The sequence below is a fragment of the Gopherus flavomarginatus genome, chromosome 19 (genome assembly GCF_025201925.1).
Source record: "Gopherus flavomarginatus isolate rGopFla2 chromosome 19, rGopFla2.mat.asm, whole genome shotgun sequence".
Classification (NCBI taxonomy): Eukaryota; Metazoa; Chordata; order Testudines; family Testudinidae; genus Gopherus; species Gopherus flavomarginatus.
In genome coordinates, this window is record NC_066635.1 from 15866066 (window position 1) to 15890035 (window position 23970).

Sequence of the window (23970 nt, forward strand, 5' to 3'; positions counted from 1 at the left end):
CTTAAAAGATCACTGATAACTTCCTGGGCTCAAAATGAATCATTCCAATACAAGTTTCCTTTTTTGATAGTGCTCCTTAAAGATGTCAGCAGTGAGATTTGGCCTTTCCTGTCACTACAGAGTGCGGCTATTCTTAATTTTTTTTAGTTTCTTTTTATTAGGGTAAAGGAAAAAGTAGCCAGCCAAGATTTTCAAAATAAGGACCTAATTAAATTAAAACCAAAGAAAGCTGGTTTAATTACAGTAGGGCACATTTCCTTATCCTTAAAAGTATAAAAATAAATTAAAGGAGAAATCTCCAGCATTCACTGCCATCTTCATGGTGGCAATGTATTACTGACAGTGCTGTAGCAACATATTACAGGCTTTTCAAAACCGCTAAGCACACAACAGTTCCCACTGAAGTCAATGCAAAAAATTTTCTATCCATATAGCTTTACTCTTGTTTTTTGCGGGGGAGGTGTGGGGCTGCTTTTACTTATGAAAACACTTAACTGGGGAAAGATTTTATTAACCGACAAATCTTTTTGACCATGACTCCTGATATTATAATGAACTGGACAAATTTTAAATAAATGTAGATACCACCTTAAGAACGCAGTTGCTGTTCACAAGTAGGTTCCCTGGTTTAATGTCTCGATGTAAAATCCCAGCTGAATGTAGATATTTCAGACCTGAAATATTAAACAAAGTAAATATATTCTCTACTATAATCTATGACCGAGGACACTTTCCTGAAAGGCACCATAAATCCTGAACTTGCAAAGACTTATGCATCTGCTTAACTTTACACACTGCTAGTAGTCCCACTGACTTTAACTCACTACTTTACTACTCAGGAATGAAGTTAAACATATAAATAAGTCTTTGCAGGATCCAGGTCATAGAGAGTAAATTATTTAAGAAGACATACTTTTTAACATACTTTCTTCCTCTGTTTTCCTATAAAAGTACCCATATTACTGTATAAAATTATAATTATATTATAAGCAGTTCTTATGAATAAACATGTCTATTTCAATTACATAATTTCTGAAGCACTAATATGCAACTGAAGCATAACTAGAAGCTTTTAAGAGGAGTGTCCAAGAGGAAGTAGCATGAGGCAGTACAATATACAACACATATTTTGGTTTGATGTAATTATTTTAGAGCTCACAGTTGCTGTGATGACTTTCTGTTGTTTATTACCTTGTAAACTGGTGGGCAGATACACCAGTCATGGAATGTAAAATAAAGTCCCAAACTACAGTTTAGCCCAAGGCCCTTTATTCAGGGCTAACTTTATTACTACAAAAATATTTCAAAACAAAACAAAGCAACCCACAGCATCTGGTCACTGCCACTAGAGGCCTTTCAACTTTCATCAGGCTGGGAGGGGAGAGAACAAACCATTCCCATGAGTTATTCCCCTCACAGCTGCTTCCCCTGTGCTTTTATAGTCTCCGTGGTTGCAACTCTGGTCCATTTTAACAAAACAAACAACTCAGGAAGCACCTCACTAAAGCTCATCATGGAGTAAGTGTCCATGAAAGGAATGATGTCAGTGTGAAGTTCACTAGGTATTGGAAATGTAGCGGACAAAAACTGGTCAATAGAAAGGTGACTAGATTCTCACTTAGGGATATGGGACAAAATGGGTAGTGCTGAGGTCAAAGGTCAAGTGACCAGGGCAGATAGAATAAAAAATTATTCACAGAGCTCTCTGAAGAGGCTCCAATTGGCAGCATTACATTGTCATCTTGATGGAAATTAAAGTTGATGTGCACTACCACTTACTCTAAAGCCAACTCACAACAGGCACATAAACCTTTCCTCTGGTTTAACAGGCTTGGCTGGGGGACAGTACCGCCTTTGGATGTGTTTTACACCTCCTTGTTCTGACATTGCCGAATATAACCCAATAACTATTTTTATCAAGAAAAAATGGCTTCTGTTTATTTTCACCTGATTTTCATTGCGGGTGGGGAAAACAAAAAGAACACATGCAAAGTGAGGCAGTTTAGAACTGATTACAAGTCAGAAGTCCAACTCATTAGCCTGAATCAGTAATTTCTGAATCCACTGAAAGATCTAAATTTATAATCAGTATCATAAGATTATTTGTATTGAGCCAATTTTCTTGGCCATTTCTACAACCATTTCAGTTATGTTGTTTTACAATAAAGCATCATATTTAGTTCTGGCTAAAATGTATTCACCAGATAGGATGGCCTCAGGTGTCTTCTCTGCACCCTAATTCAAAAGGCCACTTTACTTCACAAGATCCATTGTTTAAAAAAAATCAGTATTGTGCTTCATCTTTTCAGTAACCATTAGAAAAGTCATTCAGGTTAAAACACAAGGATTGCCACCTTTACACATACAGTACGCTAAAAAAGCAGCAAGGCCCAAGAGCTTCTTGTACACATTTTCTATCTTTCAAAGATAACATTAAGTAACAAAACAATGTATTAAATATAGCTTGTTCTACACATTAGTGAGGCAAGTCTTGGGAGTAAAAGCTCAGAAACTACGAAGAGAAAATTACCAAGTAAGAATACACCACTTCAATGTTGTTTCATCAATTTTAAACAGAAGTTACCTCTTAAAATCTGGTAAAGAAAAACTTTGACATGATCCGAGCTGAGTGGTTGAGGAGAGACGATAATCTTATGGAGGTCACTCTGCATCAATTCGGTGACAACATATCTTCAAGTTATTAGTTAAGGAAAGTACAGAAACTGCAGCATATAATCCATTTGAAACAGTTACTCTTGCTCATATGAATTTAAAGTCTTATAGCTCAAAGCCGTAGAACAAAAGAATAAAGCTTCTTGACTGATATAATAGAGGTCAAATCTCCAGACTTCCACAAGAATTACTTGATAGTTTAGTTACAAGAGAAAACTTAATTACTGAACAAAGCCACATTTATACTTATGTATATACATTACAAAACTATCTGAAAGCCAAAAGATGGTTCATGAAGGATAAAATGCCCAGTATTAATATAATCGTATTTTAAAGCCTGTAATTTTGAGCTCAAAATTCTTATTTAATAATAAATTACATGCAATTCTGGTGGCCTCATCTAAATCCTTAGTGGAAATTTATCCACATCACATAACCAGACCAGTTGATAGAGGTCAATACAGCCCAAGCAGGGGTATTGTACGTCAGTAGTGCACTGCTCTTATAGGAAGTTTGTACAGTTCATTGTGCCAGCTCTACCTGTAGTATCAATATTTTACTTCCACAATCTCCAAATCTCCTTCCATACATACACACACACAGAATCACTGGTTGTAAATCGCTTTCAAGTTCTAATTTTAAAAAATAGCACCTCTATGTGGAAGAAAAGGCAAAAGCCACCAATTGGTGTGCTGTCACACACACACACAAAGCAACAGGTGTAGGAGCCTGCTGGCGATTTACAACAGTAGCCGAACATTCCAAGTGCTGTTATTCTTGCTGACATCAATGTAGAGATGTAAATTAAGAAGGGGGACATGTTTGCTCAGAAATTGCAAAATACTATCTTTCACAAATGGAAAAATACAGCAGAGGGACCACAGAAACACCACTGTCAGGAAATTGATGAAGCTGTCAATTTCCTGAACTTGGGGGTTATAGACAAAAAAGTAACTCTTAAAAACCCAAAAAGGGTACCTTGGGTGCTGAGGATAGCTGCTCACCACATCAGACGTATCTACTTACTTTACTGACACATTTTCGCTCATGTCAGCAGCAAAGAGCATACATAGCTGCAGAAAAGCAAATTGTATTTTATTCTGCCTCCTGCATCAACAAAATTGCCAGCTAAGAACTGATTTGCATTCTTTATTGTTGATGAGCATCTGCAATGATGGACAGTCTGAAGTAGAGCCAGTATGTCTTGATTTTCAAGTAACAGGTTGAATTTCTAATCGTGACGGTTCAGAAAAATCTTATTTTGATGTATAATCTGAGCAAGTTTGATAAGAGAATAAAGAAACATACTATGTTCACCCAGCTGATTTTCAGGGGACAGCCGCGTTCAAAATGAAAAGGGAAATTCTGGGATTTGCTGTACTAATATACAAGTAACTTAATGTACTCACTGTTGCAGATTATCAGTCAAATATTGTGGCCTTATTTTCAATACACTATTATTATTTATATTATAATAATGCCGAGAGCTCCAGCTGTGGTTAGACAGTAGTGGTGGGCAGAGTACAAACACATATTTAAGAGATACTCCTTGGCCCAAAGAATATACAATCCAAGTAGCCAAAAAAGGTTAGGAGGGCACAGAGAGGAAGTGCCTTGCCAAGGCCACACATCAGGTCAGCTGCAGAGCCAAAAATAAAGCATATGTTTCTCAAGTCCCAGTCCAGTGTCTTCTTCAGTGAGTCACACTGTCTCATTTGCAATTCAAGCTAAGAGAATTGCAATCAGCTCTCCTGTGCTTCGAGGTATAAGCTGATGATCTGCAGGGGACAGGAACAGCTCAACTTCCACCCACCAGAATTCAGCACTGCACAATTGTGAGGGGCATAATGTTTTTCCTGCCTTCTTCTGAAGCATCAGGCCACTCCAGAAGCAGGATAACAAAATGTATGGACTAATCCAGAAGAGAATTCTATCTTTCACACTTGACACTTTGACTTTTGGAACCATAAATCCTTATGAATGAGACATAATCCAGTAGCATTCCTATCTGCTGTGCACCAGCCATGGCAATTCTGTAAACTCTGCACCTTTCAGTGGGATTTTCAAAAGTGTTGACCCTAACTCTGCAGCCACTGACGTCTACAGGAGTTTTACCAATGATTTCAGTGGGAACACCACGAAGTCAATGCTGAGTTGAGTGCTTTTTAAAAATCCCACCTTTAACCTGTAAAACCACTAGATCGTCTATGCATCCACTACCTCAATACTTACAGCTAGGCTAAATCCTCTGCTAAATAACTCTGCAAACGACAGCAAACTAACAGTGAGATAGAGTTCAGAAAAATATCTAAGCCAGTAAATTGATAAACAGACGAGCCTTGTCAGGAATTTCCACCCCTTCTTCTTACCACTCCGTGGTTAGTGAATCAGCACAGTTTAAACCTCATGTACGATGACCCAATAAGATCCTTTCTTCCCCAGCCAAATGATTGCTTACCCCACCAACCCTGTCTGTTGTTTCATATAAATTGCCATTCACTTCATTCCTTTTGAGTATCAAATTTTTTAGGTCCTCTATCTAACTAGGTTTTAGAGGATCTAAGAACGCATTCAATTTTTTTAACTAGTACAGTACTAAAACCTACCAAGTTATATTTAATAAATTAAATGGCACATCACATAATTTTCTAACAAAAACTTCCCTAGAACTTCTCTCATAAATGTAACGAGAGAAGTTCAGCAACATTGCAATACAATAATTTTCAGTTTAATAAAGCAGTTTCCACTTTGCAAAGGCCTCCTTTTAATAGTTATGCCAGCTTTTTTACATTTCATTTTACCTGCTGGCTGCAACTTATCCTGAAATTCTACAGTTTCCAATAAAATATTCAAAAACCCAAAAGCAATACTGTGCACTTTATTATAAGATTTCTGTTTTGCTATACCACAAATCCTCCTAAATCTCAATCCCTAGCATAATGTCTCCCAGATGTCTCAACTAGTTGCCATGCCAACTAAAGCCGCTTAAATTAAATGAGGGCCTGAAATGGCACCTGCACCACTCCAGGTCTGTTGCGCATTAAATAAAGCTCTCTTGACAGGGGCTCAGAGGTGCCATTAACTTGAACAGCAGCTATCTGATTATTGTGTCTGGATAATTTAATGAGGATCTCTAAACAAGAGTGAAAGCAGGACTTGCTCAGTGTATCTGTCTTTTGCAAATGTGGCAGCCTCTTAAACAGCTGGTGTCCAACCAGGTCAATGTCTTTGCTTAGGCCTGTTAATATTTAGCTAAAATAACAGGCTGTGTCTAAAGCTATGGGATTTCAATAAAATATTTTAACTGACACTTGCATTTTTCCTATTTAAATTGATCTATAATATATGCTGGGCAGTAGGAGGTCACTGGAGCTATATTACTCAGCTAAAGTGAACATTACAACCAGATGAAAATTGCTACTGACAGCTGTAATTAGTTAAGTAGCCGTATAAAATTAGAACTACAAAGTGTACCAGTTCACTTCAGACAATTATAAAGGAAAATGCGGAGCACAATAGACCCTCACTAATTCACACCAACTCGGAGACCCACCGAAATTAGTAAATATTGCAGATTGACAAGTAAGCAAACAAAAACCAACAATATTGCATGAAAGTGTACTTTGTTCCTTGGACGTATTAACTTAATTTCAATAATGTATAAACAAAACTCACGTCCTATAGTGAAGGCTACGTTTTAGTCACAGTCATGGACAGGTTACAGGTAGTAAACAAAAATTCACAGCCCGTGACCTGTCCATGACTTGTACTATCTACTTCTGACTAAATCTTGGGGAGGGTGGTGGCCTAGGGATGTTGCAGGTGCTTGAGGGGAAGGGATGGCCCAGGGGGCACTGTGGGTGCAAGCAGTGGCACATGGCCTGGGACCTGCGCTGGTGCTGATGTGGGGGGTTTGGCAGGGCTGGTAGGCTCCCTACTCAACTCCGCGCCTCTCTGGAAGCGGCAACATCCCTTAGCTCCTAAGCGGAGACACAGCCACACAACTCTGCACCCTGCTTCCTCCCTGAGCACTGGCTTCGCAACTCCCCTTTGCTGGGAACTGTGGCCAATGGGAGCTGCGGGGGCGATGCCTGCAGGTAAAGGCAGCACACAGAGCCCCTGGGCCATGCATCTCCTTTAGAAACGAGGGATGTCATTGCTTCCGGGAAGCCCCCCTGAGGTAAGCACTGCCCAGAGTGCTCACCTCCTGTGCCCCAACCCCCTACCCTGAGCCCCCCTCCCAAACTTCTGTTGGGGGGAGAAAGTGGCCGGGGCAGCCCCTGGGCAAGCCACACAAGTTGTTCAGGCAACCCCCAGGTCAGCCGCACCTGAAGTCATGGAAAATCATGGAATCCATGACTTCTGTGATCCCCGTGACAAACTCGCAGCCTTACCTATAGTATATTGACAAGAAAAGAAGTCTCAGAAATCTCACATTTAGGTTGGGAAGAGACCACCATGTTTTGGCCAAGTTATGGGGTACGTGGATTAGCAGAATATGAATTAGCAAGGTCCTGAAGAAGTAAATGGTGAAAGATGTGTTCAGCTGCTATGTTACTATGGGAAAAAGTTTCAATAGTTTATTTTCTAACCAGAGAAGTTCTTACAATTTTTACATTTCAGGATGCCCTTTGAAACAGAGACAGGAATTCTCTCACTCAGCCACTTTAGCACATTAGGATCATACTAGCCCAATCTGTGGTGCCATATCTGTTTCTTCTTGCCACTTCCCAAATGCAGTAACCCAGTCATCATAATTCTCCTGTAATATGCTTATTTCATATTAATATCAAAGTAAGAAAAGGCTGGGCTGGTTAAGAATAGTATAAGAATTAATGGAATAAAATCTCAAACTTATTTCTATATATCCTCATTTATAGTGAAAAATATGCTGGCATTTCCTCTCAACCTATGTTAATTATTAACTGGCAGTGGAATCACCATCTATTACATAAGGGGTGTTATAGGTTCTGTTCTTCTGGTTGGCAAGAGTAAAATCAGCGCTCTCTGATGCTCTGTAAAAACCACTAGTTTGAAAATCTCCTATTTAACTAGTGGTATAATGAGTGAAGATTCATTCCCTGAAGATATGGGAAAGGATGTGATAACAGAACATGGCCTGTGGTACTGCGATAAATTACACCACCTATTTTAAGATTTTCTAAATCCTCTCAATTATATCATTATTATTTGGACTCAAGATTAAATTAATTTGATGTTTAAATGGGAAATTCTTCAAGTGCTCATATTACTATGCACGTGTTGCAGTTTACAGCTTTGATACAGCACAGTATGCATGTAAGGTTTCAGTACAACTATTAAATACAGCCATGCATAAAAGAGGAAGCAATGTAAGAAGCAGTACAAATTAAGGGGAGAAGTATTTTTATGGATGACCTACTGATACACAAGTTACTACTGATTTTTTAAAAAAAATAAATACCTGCAGACATTTGGAATAGAGAACATATGATATTGAGAAAGTGACAAAATATTGTCAAGTATTTCTACACAAAGCTAACATTTTAAGACTTTCCACATTACGTAATTTGGATTTGCTCAACAGCAAAGTCAATCTTGTAGTCACGATTTAAGTCAAAGAAGTGACTAACGATAAATGATGCAATAAGAGTGGACCTTGTGTGTGTGTCAGGGCGGGGGCTTATGGTCAAATAAGTACTTGATGAAATAACTGACTAAATAAAACTACACTCAACGTATACATAATCTGCAACAGGAATAATGATCCAATATTATGCACATTAAAAAATAAACTTCAAGGTTAAAGAAAGAAAAATCTGTGTTTAGTACTTATTCAAGTGATGGAAATAGGACTCCTGGGTTCTGTATGAATGGCTTGTGTGGGCAAGTCAATTAAGAGTACTTTGGATTAGCCTGTAAAATGGGTATATCATCATCTACCTTACAGGGATATAATGAAGCTAATTTGTAAAGCACTCAGATCCTGAGACTAAAGGGACTATATAAGTGGTAAGTATTATTTAACTTATCACAAAACTGTCTCTTATTTTAAAGCATATATATTTTTAACACTTTCAGGAAATTTCAGGTGGCTCCAAGGTGGCTGCTAATGAATCACCATTTTGTAAAAACTGACAGGGGTTACTGTGACTAATGTTCATGTCATTAATAAGTTAAAGCAAAGAAAAACGTTGAAGCTGTTTTGTTTGATATTTTTCAGCATGTATACAAATCTCCCTAACTTCAGGCACATTTTCTAGACAGAAGCAGTTTCATATTCAGACAATACTAATGAAAAACCTCACAAAACCAGTATTTGGCTACAGTAAAATAAAATCCCAATAAGTAGATTGTTTCTATAAAATGAAAATTACATAGAGAAGATACAATTTTGTTCTGTTAACCTATTTTTATTTTTGAAAAACTATGTGCCATTAGCCAATGCATGCTGTTGTATGAACCCTTCACTTAGCCATTTTCAGTGGTGTCAGTGACATTCATGCAGGTGTGAACTGATATCACTGATCAACAAGAGGCCTGGTCAGTGGAAACAACTTCCATGAGAGGCTGACAAAAATTTTCTGATGTCCATGTCTCAGAAATCTTAGCGCTTAATCACAATGCAAGAAGCAATACAAAATGCCTCTTTCTTGCATCTTACTGCTGAATTTGATTACTGTCCCTTCTGAGTTTATGTCAGAACATTAAAACATGCTTCCCTTATGCCCATATAACTAATACGATGATAGAAGTCTGAAAATGGAAATTGTTTTCAACTCACATGTCTGAGAACATATATTTTAAAAGCTCCATCCATTTGAAATTCTGTCACGATACTTCAAACGCTGACTTCAGTGTGGTCATAGATAAAAAGGTATATTTACTCTTACTGTTGGTTCAGCTATATAAACGTAGATACTTTACTAATTAGTAAATGACTGTATAATTGATCAGACTAGGCAAAAAAACCCACATCACTTTGGTTTATCATTTAGGGTTAGACTCCTGGCTATGAATGTATACTTTTATCTGGCCTCAAACGATAACTCCTTTGTCAGTGTGGTGCGTTTGTGCACATAGACAGGAGGTTCTAGGATTTATATGTTCAGTTCCACGTGACATTATCCAACAGGTACTCCCGCATTTGGAACAAAGGTATTTCAGTTTTCCTTAATGCATAAAACAGATTTTCAGTCCATAGCAAAGGCCTTTCAAAAAATACGAAGGGGGGAAAAGGCAGACCTTACGCAGAAAATACAGAGGGTGGGGAAGGCAGACCTTAGTTTATTGGTTTGGAAATATCACATTTTCAACAGGTGCAAGCACAATGTTTATGAAAGAGGAGGAAGAAAGAAGGATGAGTAACAATGAGGGAAGGAGAAGACATAAATTCAAAGAATAAAAGACTACTGTATAACATTTTGACAAGGTCTTGTGAAAGAATGAGAGGTCAGTGTACTCTAATAGGCACTCTGATAGTGTGACCAGTCATCCTTCTCATTGGGAGCTTGAATAATTTTTAAATGATGCATTTGTCCATGTCTCATGAAACACTATCAGAGAGCTCTTAAGACAGAATGCGAAAGTCTGCTGCACATCTCTTCCTGCAGTGCATCAATTCAGGTTGACATGTGATTGACAAAAAGTGACAATATTGTTAATCTTCAGCTGCTTCTGGCATAAGCTTTAAATCGAGAAAATCTTCAGAGAAAGAGTGACTAGAGAAGCCCGCAATAATTATTGGCGAAGAAGGAGAACATCTGTCTTTCTCCAGTTGCAGAATTCAATACTACAAAAGATTAGAAAGCAATATTCTGGACTGATACTAGAAAAGTGCTGTACTATTAATTCAGATGTTCCAATAACCCTTCAGTGCTATACAGAGGGTATACTACTTCTTATTAAGATATTAGATCTCCATCTTCTTGACTTATAATTTGAGCTGTTATGTTGTCTGGATGGATTGTTCAACATTTGGAATCTTATGACTAAATATTTCACTCAACTATCTGGTATTTATTGTAGAGGATAGATTCTTGCTCCATATTTTCCATGAGGATTGAGTATTTTATTGCTAGATTCCCAGGTTTGTTATTTATATTATCTTTACATATATTCTTGTTTTGATTTTATTTCTATAAATGTTATGCCACTTTCAGTAAAGTTTTTTAAACATAAAAAAGTGAAACAAAATTAAGTTATTAGTCAATGCATAACATCCACTACAACTAATGGTCATGAATCCTTGTAAAAAAGTTCATATTCAGACTGCTTTAACCAGGTAATTGACTGGCACCTGTGCATATTTTAAACAGACTAACATTTTATAAATGGATATCTATGTCACCCTAACAGTTGGCTATGAGTTTAGGCATGTCATACCACCAGAATACATATCTAAACTTGGTAACAGCGGCTAGATTTCTGCACGTTTTTTTGTATACCATTTCCATGCCTACGGTTATGGGGATATGCCATCAACTCCAGCTCAGAAATGGATTAACGCTGAACAATCAAACATAGCTTCTACACCTGTGTAAATTGTTACTGCTTACGTATGAGCCTTAGTGTTCTGTTGGAGGTTAGGTATGTGTAAAGTAGAGTAATATGATGAAGTCCGTAAAAAGCTTCTGCTTAGGACGGCAAAGAACACCTGCAGAACATGGTAAAAATGCTAAGTTTCCCAGTCAACAGCTTGGAGAGGTGTGCAAGGCACACATGTAACTTATCACAGAAGCCCATGTATAATTTCTCACAGGTAAGAGCTTGAGTGGTACTTGCAGCAAAAACAAAAGCACAGTTCAAATTTCCATCCACATATAGATGCTACAACATGGAAATAAACTGAGTAATGTTAGGAAGGTATTTTCGGTGCTATTTTCTCTATAAAAATATAGAGACTAGGAAATGCCTCAACCATTACCTAAGGATGTCTTTATATCTGACTCCTCAGTAGGGTTAGACCAGGACAATTATATTAACAAACAAGTAAGATATACTGAATGTTCATCACAGATTTTAAAATGCAAAAACTTGCTTGTTACAAATTTAGGTAACTTAGAATATACAAAAATTAGAATGTGTTATAAATAACTTATAAACGTTAAACCTCACTAGCTTCTGTGTAATAAGAAAGGAACATCAAGATTATCCAATCTATTTGGCAGACCTCTTAAGAGAGGAGAAGTTTTCACTGCTGCCAAACTACCTTTAGTCTAAGGATTTACATTTACTTGGGACAAAGGGCCACCTCCCTAGAAGCTTCTTTAGATACGAAGTACATGCTTCACAAGCAGTCACATTAGATTTTATTACTATTATATTAAATAAAGCATCCTCCACAAGCTAGAGATAGATGGTTAATAAATGAGTTACATATAAAAGTAGAAAGATTTGAATCAGACATGAAAGAACGAGAGTTTTCTAAAATAAACACTGAACTATAGTCCAAATTACATAAAATTAGTGTGTACTTAACTGCACTCCTGAACTAGGGTTCCTCTCAGCCTTCCTACTTCTAATCTTATGACACTACTTGTTTAATTGGAATCAAAATAGCTAAATCAACACATATCACTTAAGTTTTTAATAGCTATATCAAAATAGGACACTCAATCTGAAATAAGCATTAACACAAATATGCACTAAAATACGGGAAGTTGTGAATTATAATTCATTTAATTATTGTGTTATACTTAGCTCTGAGTAGACCAGACAAATTCTTGATTTTCAGAATTGTAAGGCACCCCCCAATCCCCGGCTAACAGTTCTGAGTCAAACCCACAGCCTGACTTTCTATTCATTCCTTTAGAGGAGCAATCCAGTCTTTAAGTATTCAGGCCTTAAATTCACTCACCAGATGAGCTTGGGATTTTGCTTATTCACCAAGGAAATAAAAGATTCATCCAGATTGTTTTCACTGACATCTCCCTTTCCCAGAAAAGCTTCTAGGTTCTGCATCTTAGAAGTTTCCTTGGCAAATGGAACGCATTTAACATAACATTCAATGGCATCTGCCCATTAAACTTCACGTTCAGCAGCACAGGTACACATCTGCAATGTGTGCTGTTACTGCACTTGGCAACAGTGAAGCAATTAATTCTACAAAACCTCAAAGGAAATTCATATACAGACCTTAAAACAACATTCCATATTAAACAGAGTGCAACTAAAAATGGGTTATTAGGACTAGAATTCTCTTATACTGACCTACAAACAGCTTTTAAAAAAAAAATTGGAATGCTTCCATTTACAAGAGATGTACAGAGGTTTACAGGTGCATGTTAAAGTAGAGGGGATGATGATTCCGCTTTTTTCCTTTTTTAAACTTTAGACATATCAAGAATGCCAAGTCTGGTCTTCCTTAGTTTTGCTGGTAGACTTATTTTGGAGAGGTGAGGGGATTGGAACATATGTATTGTGAAGTTTTACATTTTAAAAGGTGGGATGTTGAGCCTTCAAAAGTTCTACAGGACAAGGAACCAGGATCTACATTTTGTGAAGAGATTTTTACCCTAATTTTCATTATATGCAATACATAAGGGAAATAATGTACCTGTTAGTTTTTTCCCCTTGTGTCTATTAGCAAAGCCAAATACTTGGGTATGGCTCCTCCTTACCAGCAGATGGAATTTTTCAATGACATTCCCGATGTTTACTATAGGCTTGCCAATGTGAAATCTTAAGTGGAAAATCACTATAACAAGTCACTAAACTAATGCACACCCAACCTCTTGAACGAAATCTGAGTATCAAATTCAGGTTGGACTGGCAACAAGCAAAGAAGTTACCATCTGGAAAATGTGTGGTGATTTAAGGAAAAAGAGTTGGCAGTCCCTGTCATTATTTGTTAATTTTTCACACAGTCAGACACTTCTTAAAAAAATTCAAGTTCCATAAAAATTTAATTACTGTTTCCCTGAATTGGACATTGTATGAACAGTAACGACAATAACTTCTAGAGCTATTTTCTTAAAAATAAACTTAAAACTTAAATGGACAACTTCAAGTTCACTTAGCATTAGTAGAAACAGAAACAAGGAAAAAACAATCAACATATACAATGAAGCTCTCATACATTAATTTCACTTCAATGCCTCTATGGTGAGTGTCCTCAGTGTTCAATTGTTGCAATGGTTTGTGTCAGGAAGTTGACTCCCAGAACAAACGGGTTAAAATAATAAACTTCCTAAGCACCCAAAAATAATGAATTAACAGAATCTACTTGAATAAAAAAATTTAAAATACTACCTATGTGCACTAAATCTATCTAAAAATTAAAACAAACCCATTAAAAGTTGTGATTTTAAAAAGCAAATATGAACTGGTGCATTGATTGTAACAGATTTTAACCAAGTATGCCACTTGTCGCCTCTGTAGAACAATCATTTCCCTGGAAAGGAGCAATCAGACCACTAGACAAAATAGTTTCATATGAACAATACAATCCAAACGTCAAAAAACTAAAATCGAAACTCCTATGTAGAGTTTTATAAAACACTGTCAAAATACACTATCCTTAAAATCAATTTCATTTATGAAAAAAATGAATGCCTCTGTTCTTTTACATATCGAATTGTTCAGAAACATCTATATAAAAGATTATGGTCACCCAATTTAAATATTCCCACAGAGGAAGCAATCCTTAACCTAGATCTGATTTATAACTCATATGACACGTAATAAAATGAGGGCATTTAACTAGTGCAGATAACTGAAATCCAATTTATGAAGATTATTTGTCTCAGACACTGCTGTCCACATGAAAGAAATAGCTATGCACACTGATGGGAGTATTATCTATCGTTCATATGAAAGAGCCAGCCGCAAAGTATATCCAATCTTTGCAACCAGTAACTTGGTAAGAAATGGAAAGTCTGCATGCGCTTCGGTGAGAATCATTGACCTTGAAATGTGTTCATAATTTTCTTCAGCAATCAATATAGGGTATTTTACAAAACAAAATAATCTTTGCTTGGGAAATAAACTATCTAAATATAAAAAAACTGAATTTTCAGCTGGTCAAAAAAATTGTTAAATTGGTCAAAAATAGAAAAATAACTATAACCTGATCAACCAGTAAAAACAACCTTCCAAAAGCCTAGCAATATGCCACAAAATTCCAAAGAGCTCAGTTAGAGGTTGAAACTAAGTACAATAAAGCTTCCTGCAGGATAAGCAGAATGTATAATGAGCATGTGTGGGATATTGAATTAATTAGTTTCAACTTTAGCACTACCATCTATGCAGGATATCATTGCAGAAAAATATTGGTATACCTAGTTCTGAATACTCACGGATGTTATTTTGTGTAGAAATTTAGGGGTTTTTTTTATATAAAAATATAGGCAACACAATCATTTCCCCAACAAAAGTATTTTATTTGTGTGCATCTACACATACACCCTTCTTTTTAAAACTTCTGGAAATGGTTTGCAGTCATCATATTGCTGGAAGTTTAGAATGGCTATTTCAATATCATGGACTGCCCTCGAGTTGCCCAGCAGGATTTGATGGTGTAATTTCTGTCTCTAGTCAGTTTATAATTCACAACAAAGTGGTATAAATAAAAACTGGAAACAGAAAGCTAACAAAGAGCTGTAGTATGATTGCAAGAAATGCTTGAACAAGCCAAATCACAGGAGTTTCCTTTCAACTCTTCTGCATTTGGTTTAAATCTTTAACATTTGCTTTTGTTTATAAGAAAAAGATGAAAGTTAAATGCTTAGCAGCACAGGCCAGAACAGCCTAAAATGCTACCCAAGGAAAAGCTTTCGGCTCCTTCTGAAACCTGGTCACTTGAGCAACCTCTCAGGCAACTGGAGCATGATCCAACCCTATCTGCTCAGAAGGGCTCTGCCTACCTCAGGGCTTCTCAAACGGGAAGTTGGGACCCCTGAGGGGGTTATGAGATTATTACATGAGGGGGGAGGGGTTGTGAGCTGTCAACCTCCACCCCAAACCCACTTTGCCTCCAGCATTTGTAATGGTGTTAAATATATTAAAAAGTGTTTTTAATATATATGGGGGTGGGGGTTGCACTCAGAGGCTTGCTATGTGAAAGGGGTCACCAGTACAAACATTTGAGAAGCACCACCCAGCTCAACGCCGTCTTTTTTTTGTTTTTTTATTTTTTAAGACATAGCATGAAATTACCACTAACTCTACAGTTTCAACCAGGAAAGGCATTAAAACTAAAGAGAAGAGGTTATACTGTTCAGTTTAAGATTTCTGCACAATAGCTGAGTTAACACAATTTAGACATGTTACACATACTGGAAAATGACCCCTGTAGTTACAGTATTACCAATAAGATGCAAAGGCAGTTTTAATTTTTGTATAATTATAAAATAAAATACATGCTGTAAATAAACCAAAATTATGTAAACTTTAAATGCTATAGAAGGTCCTTAAAATAATAATCTGACTACTTCAGGAATATATTTATCTTCTCTCTCTCTCTCTGTCTCTCTCTCCCTCCCTACCCCCCTCTGACTGGCCTATCCAAAATTTGGGAGTCTCTTTGCAGAAAAAGTTCAATTAAAAATTATCCCCAAATCTTGCATACAAGATGAAGGTGTAAAACCACTACAGACATTACAAGTTTAATATAGGTCATTCTTACATGACCAAGTTTGAATCTGATTAGCCTTACCAATTTTTAGTACTATAAAAACCACTTTCTTAAGGTTCTGCAAGTTGAAAATGTTAGTTTTTTATTTTTTCTATTATCCTAAGAAAGCTAACTTTTACTAGAATGTATTAGTTCATTCTTGAACGCCTTTTCTGTTTCTGTAATTAACAATTGCCATTCTACTCAGATTCTCTAAGTGAAAGCCTGTTTTCAAAGCCCCATTCCAGCCCACAACACACCACTTTCTAACTGAAGGCAGCACTTTGTATTCTTGATAACATGACGGAAATGCCTGAGCTACCATTTAGTTTTATGCCACCTTGAGATGTAGGATCTGGCCACTTATGCAAGCTGAGAAATATTTAATGAATTACACAACCTTGAGAGTTACACAGAGGAAAAGTACTGCATTCCACTTTGTAATTATATGGAAAATCCTGTGGAAATAGTCAATCCTGTTTGATGAATTGGGTACTCTTAACCCACAAATAAATCCTGTAAAGATTTTTATGCTTGACTCAGCCAAATAAACAACAATCCCTTGCTTTATACAAGTATGTGTTATCAAATCATTACTTACAAAGCTTTTATTTTTATATTCTGACCCAACTGCACAAATGCTTTAAAATCAGCAGGTTACTGTGAAGCTACAAATTAGCGTGCAGTTTTCTTAGCCCTGAAAGGTGTTTGGGGAAGTAACATATCAACATACAATAATTATACAGAAAACTCATATCAATCCAGACTAGTCTAATGAAACATTCAATATTTTGGGTAAGCAATTTCTAAGCACCAATTCCAAGACTGATGTCACCTCTAATTCCAGACACGGAGAAAAATATATATTGCAATGGTAACTTTGCAAGATAGGTGTACAACATAGGTTTTTAATAACAAATAATTTTTCCAGTCTAATAAAAATAACCTGTTTTTTTCCATTTCTCCCTCCCTGCCTCAAGTATCAGAGTCAAACATAACAAAGCAACGGTCAAACCAAAAGAACTCTGATAAAATAAACCAGACTGAACAAGGACACTGACAACTAACTTAACAGATGCTATAACATGAAGTTATTGCTTGGTGTTTGGTCGCATGTTATAGCAATGCTGATGGGAAAATAAACGTATTTGGCTTGCAACATTTAAGGAACAATCATCTTTTGGTAATTTTTTGCAAATATTTAAATTAATCAGAAAAATAACTGCTGCAATTTTCGCTTAGATTTCCTCCTACTATAATTTTGAAATGAATAACGACTATAATCTTGTATCTGCTATAAGTCTATAATTTATATCAATTCAATGAGAATTGCTGTGACGGATATGAGGAATCCTTATAACATATTACCACAACCAACTTGCCGAAGAGCACATTCCAAAATGGTAACAGAGGTAGGAATGGAACCCAGATTCTTCTTCCTACCAGCCTTTTGCCACATGCGCTGAACTTGCTATTTCACGAATCAGATGCTGAATGAACCCACAGATGTAGTTTTAATAAAGCAAACATATGGTATTTCAATTCATAACATGGTGTCATATCTTTACGCAATACCCAGTCTCAAACCCTTAAATAATTAAAAGCTATAGTTAGCGCATGAGGAGGAAAAAAAGCAAATTAAGCTTTTTTACAGACAGTATCGAATACTATGCCACTACTGGTTGACAAATTAGATTCAATGGTGTGAAAACACAAAAGCAAGAAGATACCATGGTCTCCATGGAATTTGTTATTATTTCCGTCCGACTGACTTTTTCCTCAGCTAAAACTACATGTACCCTACAGGCACATACTGTATATTAACAGTACAGAGATTCTCTTTCTTCTTCGGCTGCCTTAGGGAGACATTTATCTAAATATTTTCCTACCAAAAAGATAAATAATCTGGAAAATCAGCCTAAAAATTCCATTTAGCATTTAAGATGCACCTTATGAGTTACCTATTCTAGCAGAAAATAACTCTATTCCAATATAAGGGCCAAACCCAGGTAGACAACAATCGGATGCACAAGCTGAGATGAATCCTACAGTTGGGTTGGGAGCTTTGACTAATGTAACATTTGGCCTAACTGAAGACAGTTTGGCACCAGGCTCCTGCTTTGCACGAGAGACAGGCACATAGTTGGGTGTAGGGAGCTGTACATGCACCTTTCTATGACAGGCTATCCCCCTGAGGTGGAGCCCATCTGTTGGCAGCATTTTCCTCCCATCTTCAATGCACCTGGAGAACAAGGTGCAGCTACCTGGCACTTTCCCCCTCCTTTGCATTCCCCTGCCATTTGTTCCACCTCAGCAAAGCTGTCTGATCCTACAAGATGGAAGAGCTACCGAAATTTTCAGTAAACTTCACTTTAATGTAAAATATTTTTTAGCAGCCAATATTAGAGCTTGTTGAAAAATATGGAGAAGTTCAAAATTTTGAGTGGATAGACAGTTGGTCCAAAAACTGGAAACATTTTTCACAAAAAAAAACACCCGACATCTTTATTTTTCCAATATTATTTCTTTGAAAAATTTAAGAACTTCAAGTTGATCCAATATATTCCAGAGTTCAAGTGAAACAGAATTATTTATTTTTGAAGACTGTCCTCTGAAGAGGAAATCTCCACAGCTCAAGAGACAGAGAAATGGGCTGGCTCTTCAGTGAGTGCCCACAAGTTTGTCCCCGCCTCAAAAAGCAGCAGAGAAGGCTGAAGGCCTACTATCAAAATATGGAGGCCTGTATGCAAGAAAGAATATCCTCCAGATTTTTAATTATACAATACATACACACAAAAACCCAAACATACATACATGTGTGTGCACACACACACACCCCTCCCCCATGTCTATAAAATATTCTGTTCACTGGGAAATATTTGAAATACAGCACTTAATGCAGGCCTCTGCAATATTTTTCTGCCGGGGAGGAGGAAGCTAAAAGTTAACAATAAAGCTTATTCAAAAAATTGATGACCTCTTCAATTATGATTTTGTCAAATAAGAAAATAACAGAATAATCAAAATTAGAGACATACTGGATTGTGCACTATGAAAAGCAAGGAGAGGGTGAGGACATCTGTATGCCAAACAGACAAATCTGATATTATTTTCAAACTTCTGAGGATATTAGGAACTAAGAAGAAAGCTAACCTCTGTAAAACTATATTTAAAATCTTGGCACACAAAACTAGCCGCTCGTAGTTTTAATTTATCAGAAAATCTGATAGGGTTATATCACATACACAAAAAAATCTGAGTATATTCCCCACTAGCATGTAATTTAAATAGAATCTGTGTTTTTACCCTAAGTGGCTTTTCAGCAACTCTCAGTCTTTCACTTAATTGGGTTAAGACCAAAATTTTAACAGTTGATTTCATGTAGTTTGCCCACGTTAATTGTCTTATTATTCCATTTACAATAAAACAGCTCTGGGGTTGACCTTGGATTCCTCTATCTTCCATCACTATGAACTTTGTTTCTTATATAATAAGCGTCAGTTAGTAAGCCTGTAAGTTTACAGTTGTTGAATCAAGGCCAAAACAGTACAATGGTGTTTCTCCCACAACTACAAGGACTTAACTGTATTTAAAAGTTAGCACCATTTCAGCTAAGATTTATTTATTACACGACCAAAGGATTCCACTAGAAAATAGAGAATTAAAAAGGGAACAAAACCCAGAAATGTTTCAGATTTCTCCTCAGTATTTAAATTATGGTAAAATAGCTGTAACCTGCTTTTTGGTTCTATAGATTTAAAATATTTTAATAAAAGAGGGTACATAGGTGAGCAGACATTCATTCTGAATTCTCGGTTTGGATAAACTTTTGATTAAACTTAAAGATGTCATTACTATAGCTTGCATGTTATAATTTTACAAACTACTCTATTACGCTTTAATCCTATCTAATACAGGTATGGTATTTATAATTGATATATACATAATGTATGTTACACAGAGAATAACTTAAAAAAATGTATTTATTAAGCAGTTCGTTTACTTGACAAATTCTAACTTACATTTCCCTTACCACAACTGAAAACAATAAAACGATCTAAAACAGGACCTATTTTCAGGACACACATAGAATACTGAACTTGGACACTGACAATCCATTAAGGACAAATTTATTTGCATCTTTTAATAAAGTTCTATTACTTCATTTACAAGCCTTATGTTGATGTTTGTTATGGTGATATACTACAAGAAACTGAAAGTGAGTTAAGTAAATTATTTAGATTGTTCTTTTCCCTTTTTATGGAACTTAGGTTTAAGAGACTAACACACTCCTGCATTAAAAAGCTCACTGAGTATATACCCTTTCTATATATTCTTCAGTATGAAACATTAACCAAGTATCTTAATACAAATAACTTTTACATTACTTAACTTATCTGCTCCTTAAAATACCCCTTTCCTTTTAAGTCTGCAAAAAATATTCTGCTACTTATTTGGGTTCGTAAAACATTTAAAAATGTTTGTAAAGTTTTGCAGCTTACTTTAAATATCAGTCATGGAAAGGAGTCTGATGAATTACTTTCCACTGGAAATATGTCTATAACCAAATAATCCCAGAGTACACTGATTATCTGGTTTATTTCCCTATTAAGAATTGTTTCAAACTTTCCTAAACATTTCCAATAAATGAACATTTTGTGTATTAAATGTGTAAATTAGCTCTAAAATAGGAATAGATTAGTGAGATCAGGGTAGGCATAACATTTTTATTGGGATCTCTAGATCTGTAAGATGGTAAAGTCTTGCTAAGAGGAACAAAATGATTCTTATTTTAATCACAGCCCTTGATGCTGAAACCAGAATCATCACATTCTTATGTACTTTTTGTACAACTCACTACTTATATATTGTGATGGTGGGCGCTATACAAAAGGCAAAAAATATTCTAGAATTATATTTCTATTAAAGCAAGTGAGCTCTAGCCATAATATTGCCAATTATTTATATATCTCTATAATATATAAGAACGTGCAACTAACAGGTCACAGATAATCAATCACTAAATATGTTCCCAGTACACTTTTTAACCTCATCCCCCTCAAAAAACAAAAAACAAATGAACATAAATAATAACACACAATATATATTTTTTTCATAGCTGTCAAATATTGTTTTTTGGAATGAATCGACACTCTTCCACTGATCTGAGAAATATCTTAATGTTGGGCCATCTATCACGGTTTCTCAAAAAATTATCCACAACAGCACATGGGCTCTTTTGTGTAAATGCTATGGTAAACAATGTATAATTCCATGTGGCATCTGTTTTCACTTCAATATGAGGACTGAACATTAGATGCCACACATCACTAGTTGCATAAGAATATCTCTAGAAATCCCATATCCTGGTATGTGTCATCACCACTCAGGTCTGAGTATGAGAAGATGGGCATTTTTAGGAATTGTTGTAGAGTGTTACTTAATAAACAAACAAAGAAATAATTCTTGGAAGTAATTTTCAAGACAGTATTTGGGGGAATTGTAACTACAAGTGGTGCCTGCTGGTAAGCAGCACTATATCCCTCTTGCCTGTTGGCACTCATGAAGTCAAAGCTTCGTGATCAATCCTGAACCTGTTCATCTCTAATGATAGCATGAACAAACTGCTCTTGCATGAGCAGTCCCATTGTTGTCAACAAAACTATTCACATAAAGGCTATGAAAATTGGGCCCACATTCTTTCCAATTTCCTATACAGAGATCACAGATTAAATCAAACACTTGCAATTTGTAATCTAAAGTCAATCACACCTACCTCAATTAAAATTATTTTATATGTAGGATACATTTCTTCAAAGTAGTCAATGTGTGGAGGTTGGAGTATGTCAAGGGCGGAGAGCACCTATGGAACAACAGGCAAGACAGTTTTACCAGAGAGAAAACAGAAATCTTAGTCAAATAAAAGTAAATACTTACTACAAAGGCAAGGTCAGGCTATATTTTCAACACTTTGTTTGCCTCCTGTTTAAAATATTTGAGATGTCCTCTTAGTAGATTTGACAAAACAGAACACAATTTTTAACTGGCTGGTGAATTAAGATTTGACTGTTTAACCTTGGCCTGGCCAATGACTAAGTCCTACTTTACAGCTGGCATATTTTACTGGTTATTTATTAATTTCAAACACCTAAGTAGACTTTCTGTAGCCTACCTACCGACATCTCTGTCTGTAAATGGACTCATTTCTCTATTAGGACTTAGCCTTATTCTGCCACCACAAACTAAGATTAGGCTGGTCTTCACATTTGGAGAACATTTCTTTAAAAGGTGAAAGAGTAGCTGGCTTCCAAGTATTTGTAAAGTTGACATCACTGCATGTTATATTGTACGGCAACACTGTCACATAGGCTGTATTCTGTCAACACACAGGACACAAGGAAAAATTCTGCATCTGCATGACAAAGCCAGCCCCACTGACTTCAGGAAGATTGCACAGCATGCAGGTGAGTGTAGAATTTAGCCCATGTCTTTGTTTCTCCCAACAAAATAAGCAAAATAAGGAGAGTTAGGACAAGATGTTCAGAGGGCAAGATTTCCAAAATGGATGCCTAAACTCAAGCTCCTGAATCCACAATTAGACACTTGAGTAAGCGGTCTGATTTTCAAAGGATTAAGCACCCAGCAGCTTTAAGTTAATGCAAGGCGCTAGCTGTACAGCGCTTTTTGAAAAATAAAGCTATATTTCAGGTGCCTGTATACTAGCATAAAAGGACAAGTTTAAAATATCTTGGCCCTAATATCACAAATGTAAAAATATGACCACAAAACTTCTGAAAGAAGTTTGAAGTCATTTTTAAACACAAAATATACTAAGTATACAAACAAAAAGGGGACTGATTTTGTCTTGCAATTTATCTTTTTAACAACATCCCAACATATTCCCATTTCCATAAAGGCATTTAAAACAGACATTAAAGTTATTCACTTTTTGAACCAACAGCCCTGACATCACTTAAGTTGTGTCCCTACAGTGACACGTTTGAGAAAGCAATTGCACAGAATTTAAATCCTCATAGGACTAGAAAACTACTTTGGTGTAGGGAATATAATCTATGGCATTTAAGTGTATTCGCACAAACTGCTTCTGTTATCAGACTCCACTTCAGATCACCTGCCAAAGCAGTTTACTACTTCTTACTTCATAGCAAAAGTTAACCTGTAATGAAGCTGCTGCACAGAAATGATTTAATGTATTACCCCAATGAAATCTTTAGTAAAAAAACGAAACCAAGATTTTCTTAGACTCAGGTGTCACGGCATTTTTATAAAGAGTAAAAAAAAAAAATCTCCCCTACTGTCATGAGCTTTATTTCCACCAAGGGTCCACGCATCCTGTGGGAACTTTGGAAAAGTATGCAATTATCAGGAAGGGGCGGGGCGGGGGGCACCCAATGGCTATGAATCAGTGCACAGACATAGTATAGTACCTGTTCTACCTTGGAGCACTGTTTTGTAGACATTTGAGTAATGATTTGTAGGCCACCCCTGGAAGCTGCAGCTTTGTTACAGTGTTTTAGTCAGTTAGTTACTATCTGGCTTATTTCTAGAGTCCAGTTTGTGTTTTTTCCTCAATCTCCTCAGTCTTAGATTGGCTCTTTGCTCTAATTAAGGGCTGTCTTTATAAAGAGAATCTCTAAGCAAAGAAATTAATGCAGAATTATCAAGTTCTACTTACAGTACAA

The 23970-nt window shown here is 36.3% G+C and overlaps 1 protein-coding gene across 3 annotated transcripts in view; it reads right to left on the bottom strand.

The window, feature by feature from the left end:
- The window catches only part of NLK (nemo like kinase), a 104361-nt gene that overhangs the window by 23847 nt on the left and 56544 nt on the right, over positions 1–23970 (bottom strand). For all 3 annotated transcript variants that reach the window (XM_050929161.1, XM_050929162.1, XM_050929163.1), the window contains exons 3-5: positions 22075–22130; positions 2585–2691; positions 589–674 (exon numbers count right to left, since the gene is read on the bottom strand). In XM_050929161.1, the coding sequence (XP_050785118.1) occupies positions 589–674; positions 2585–2691; positions 22075–22130 (249 nt within the window). The remainder of the gene's footprint in view (positions 1–588; positions 675–2584; positions 2692–22074; positions 22131–23970) is intronic.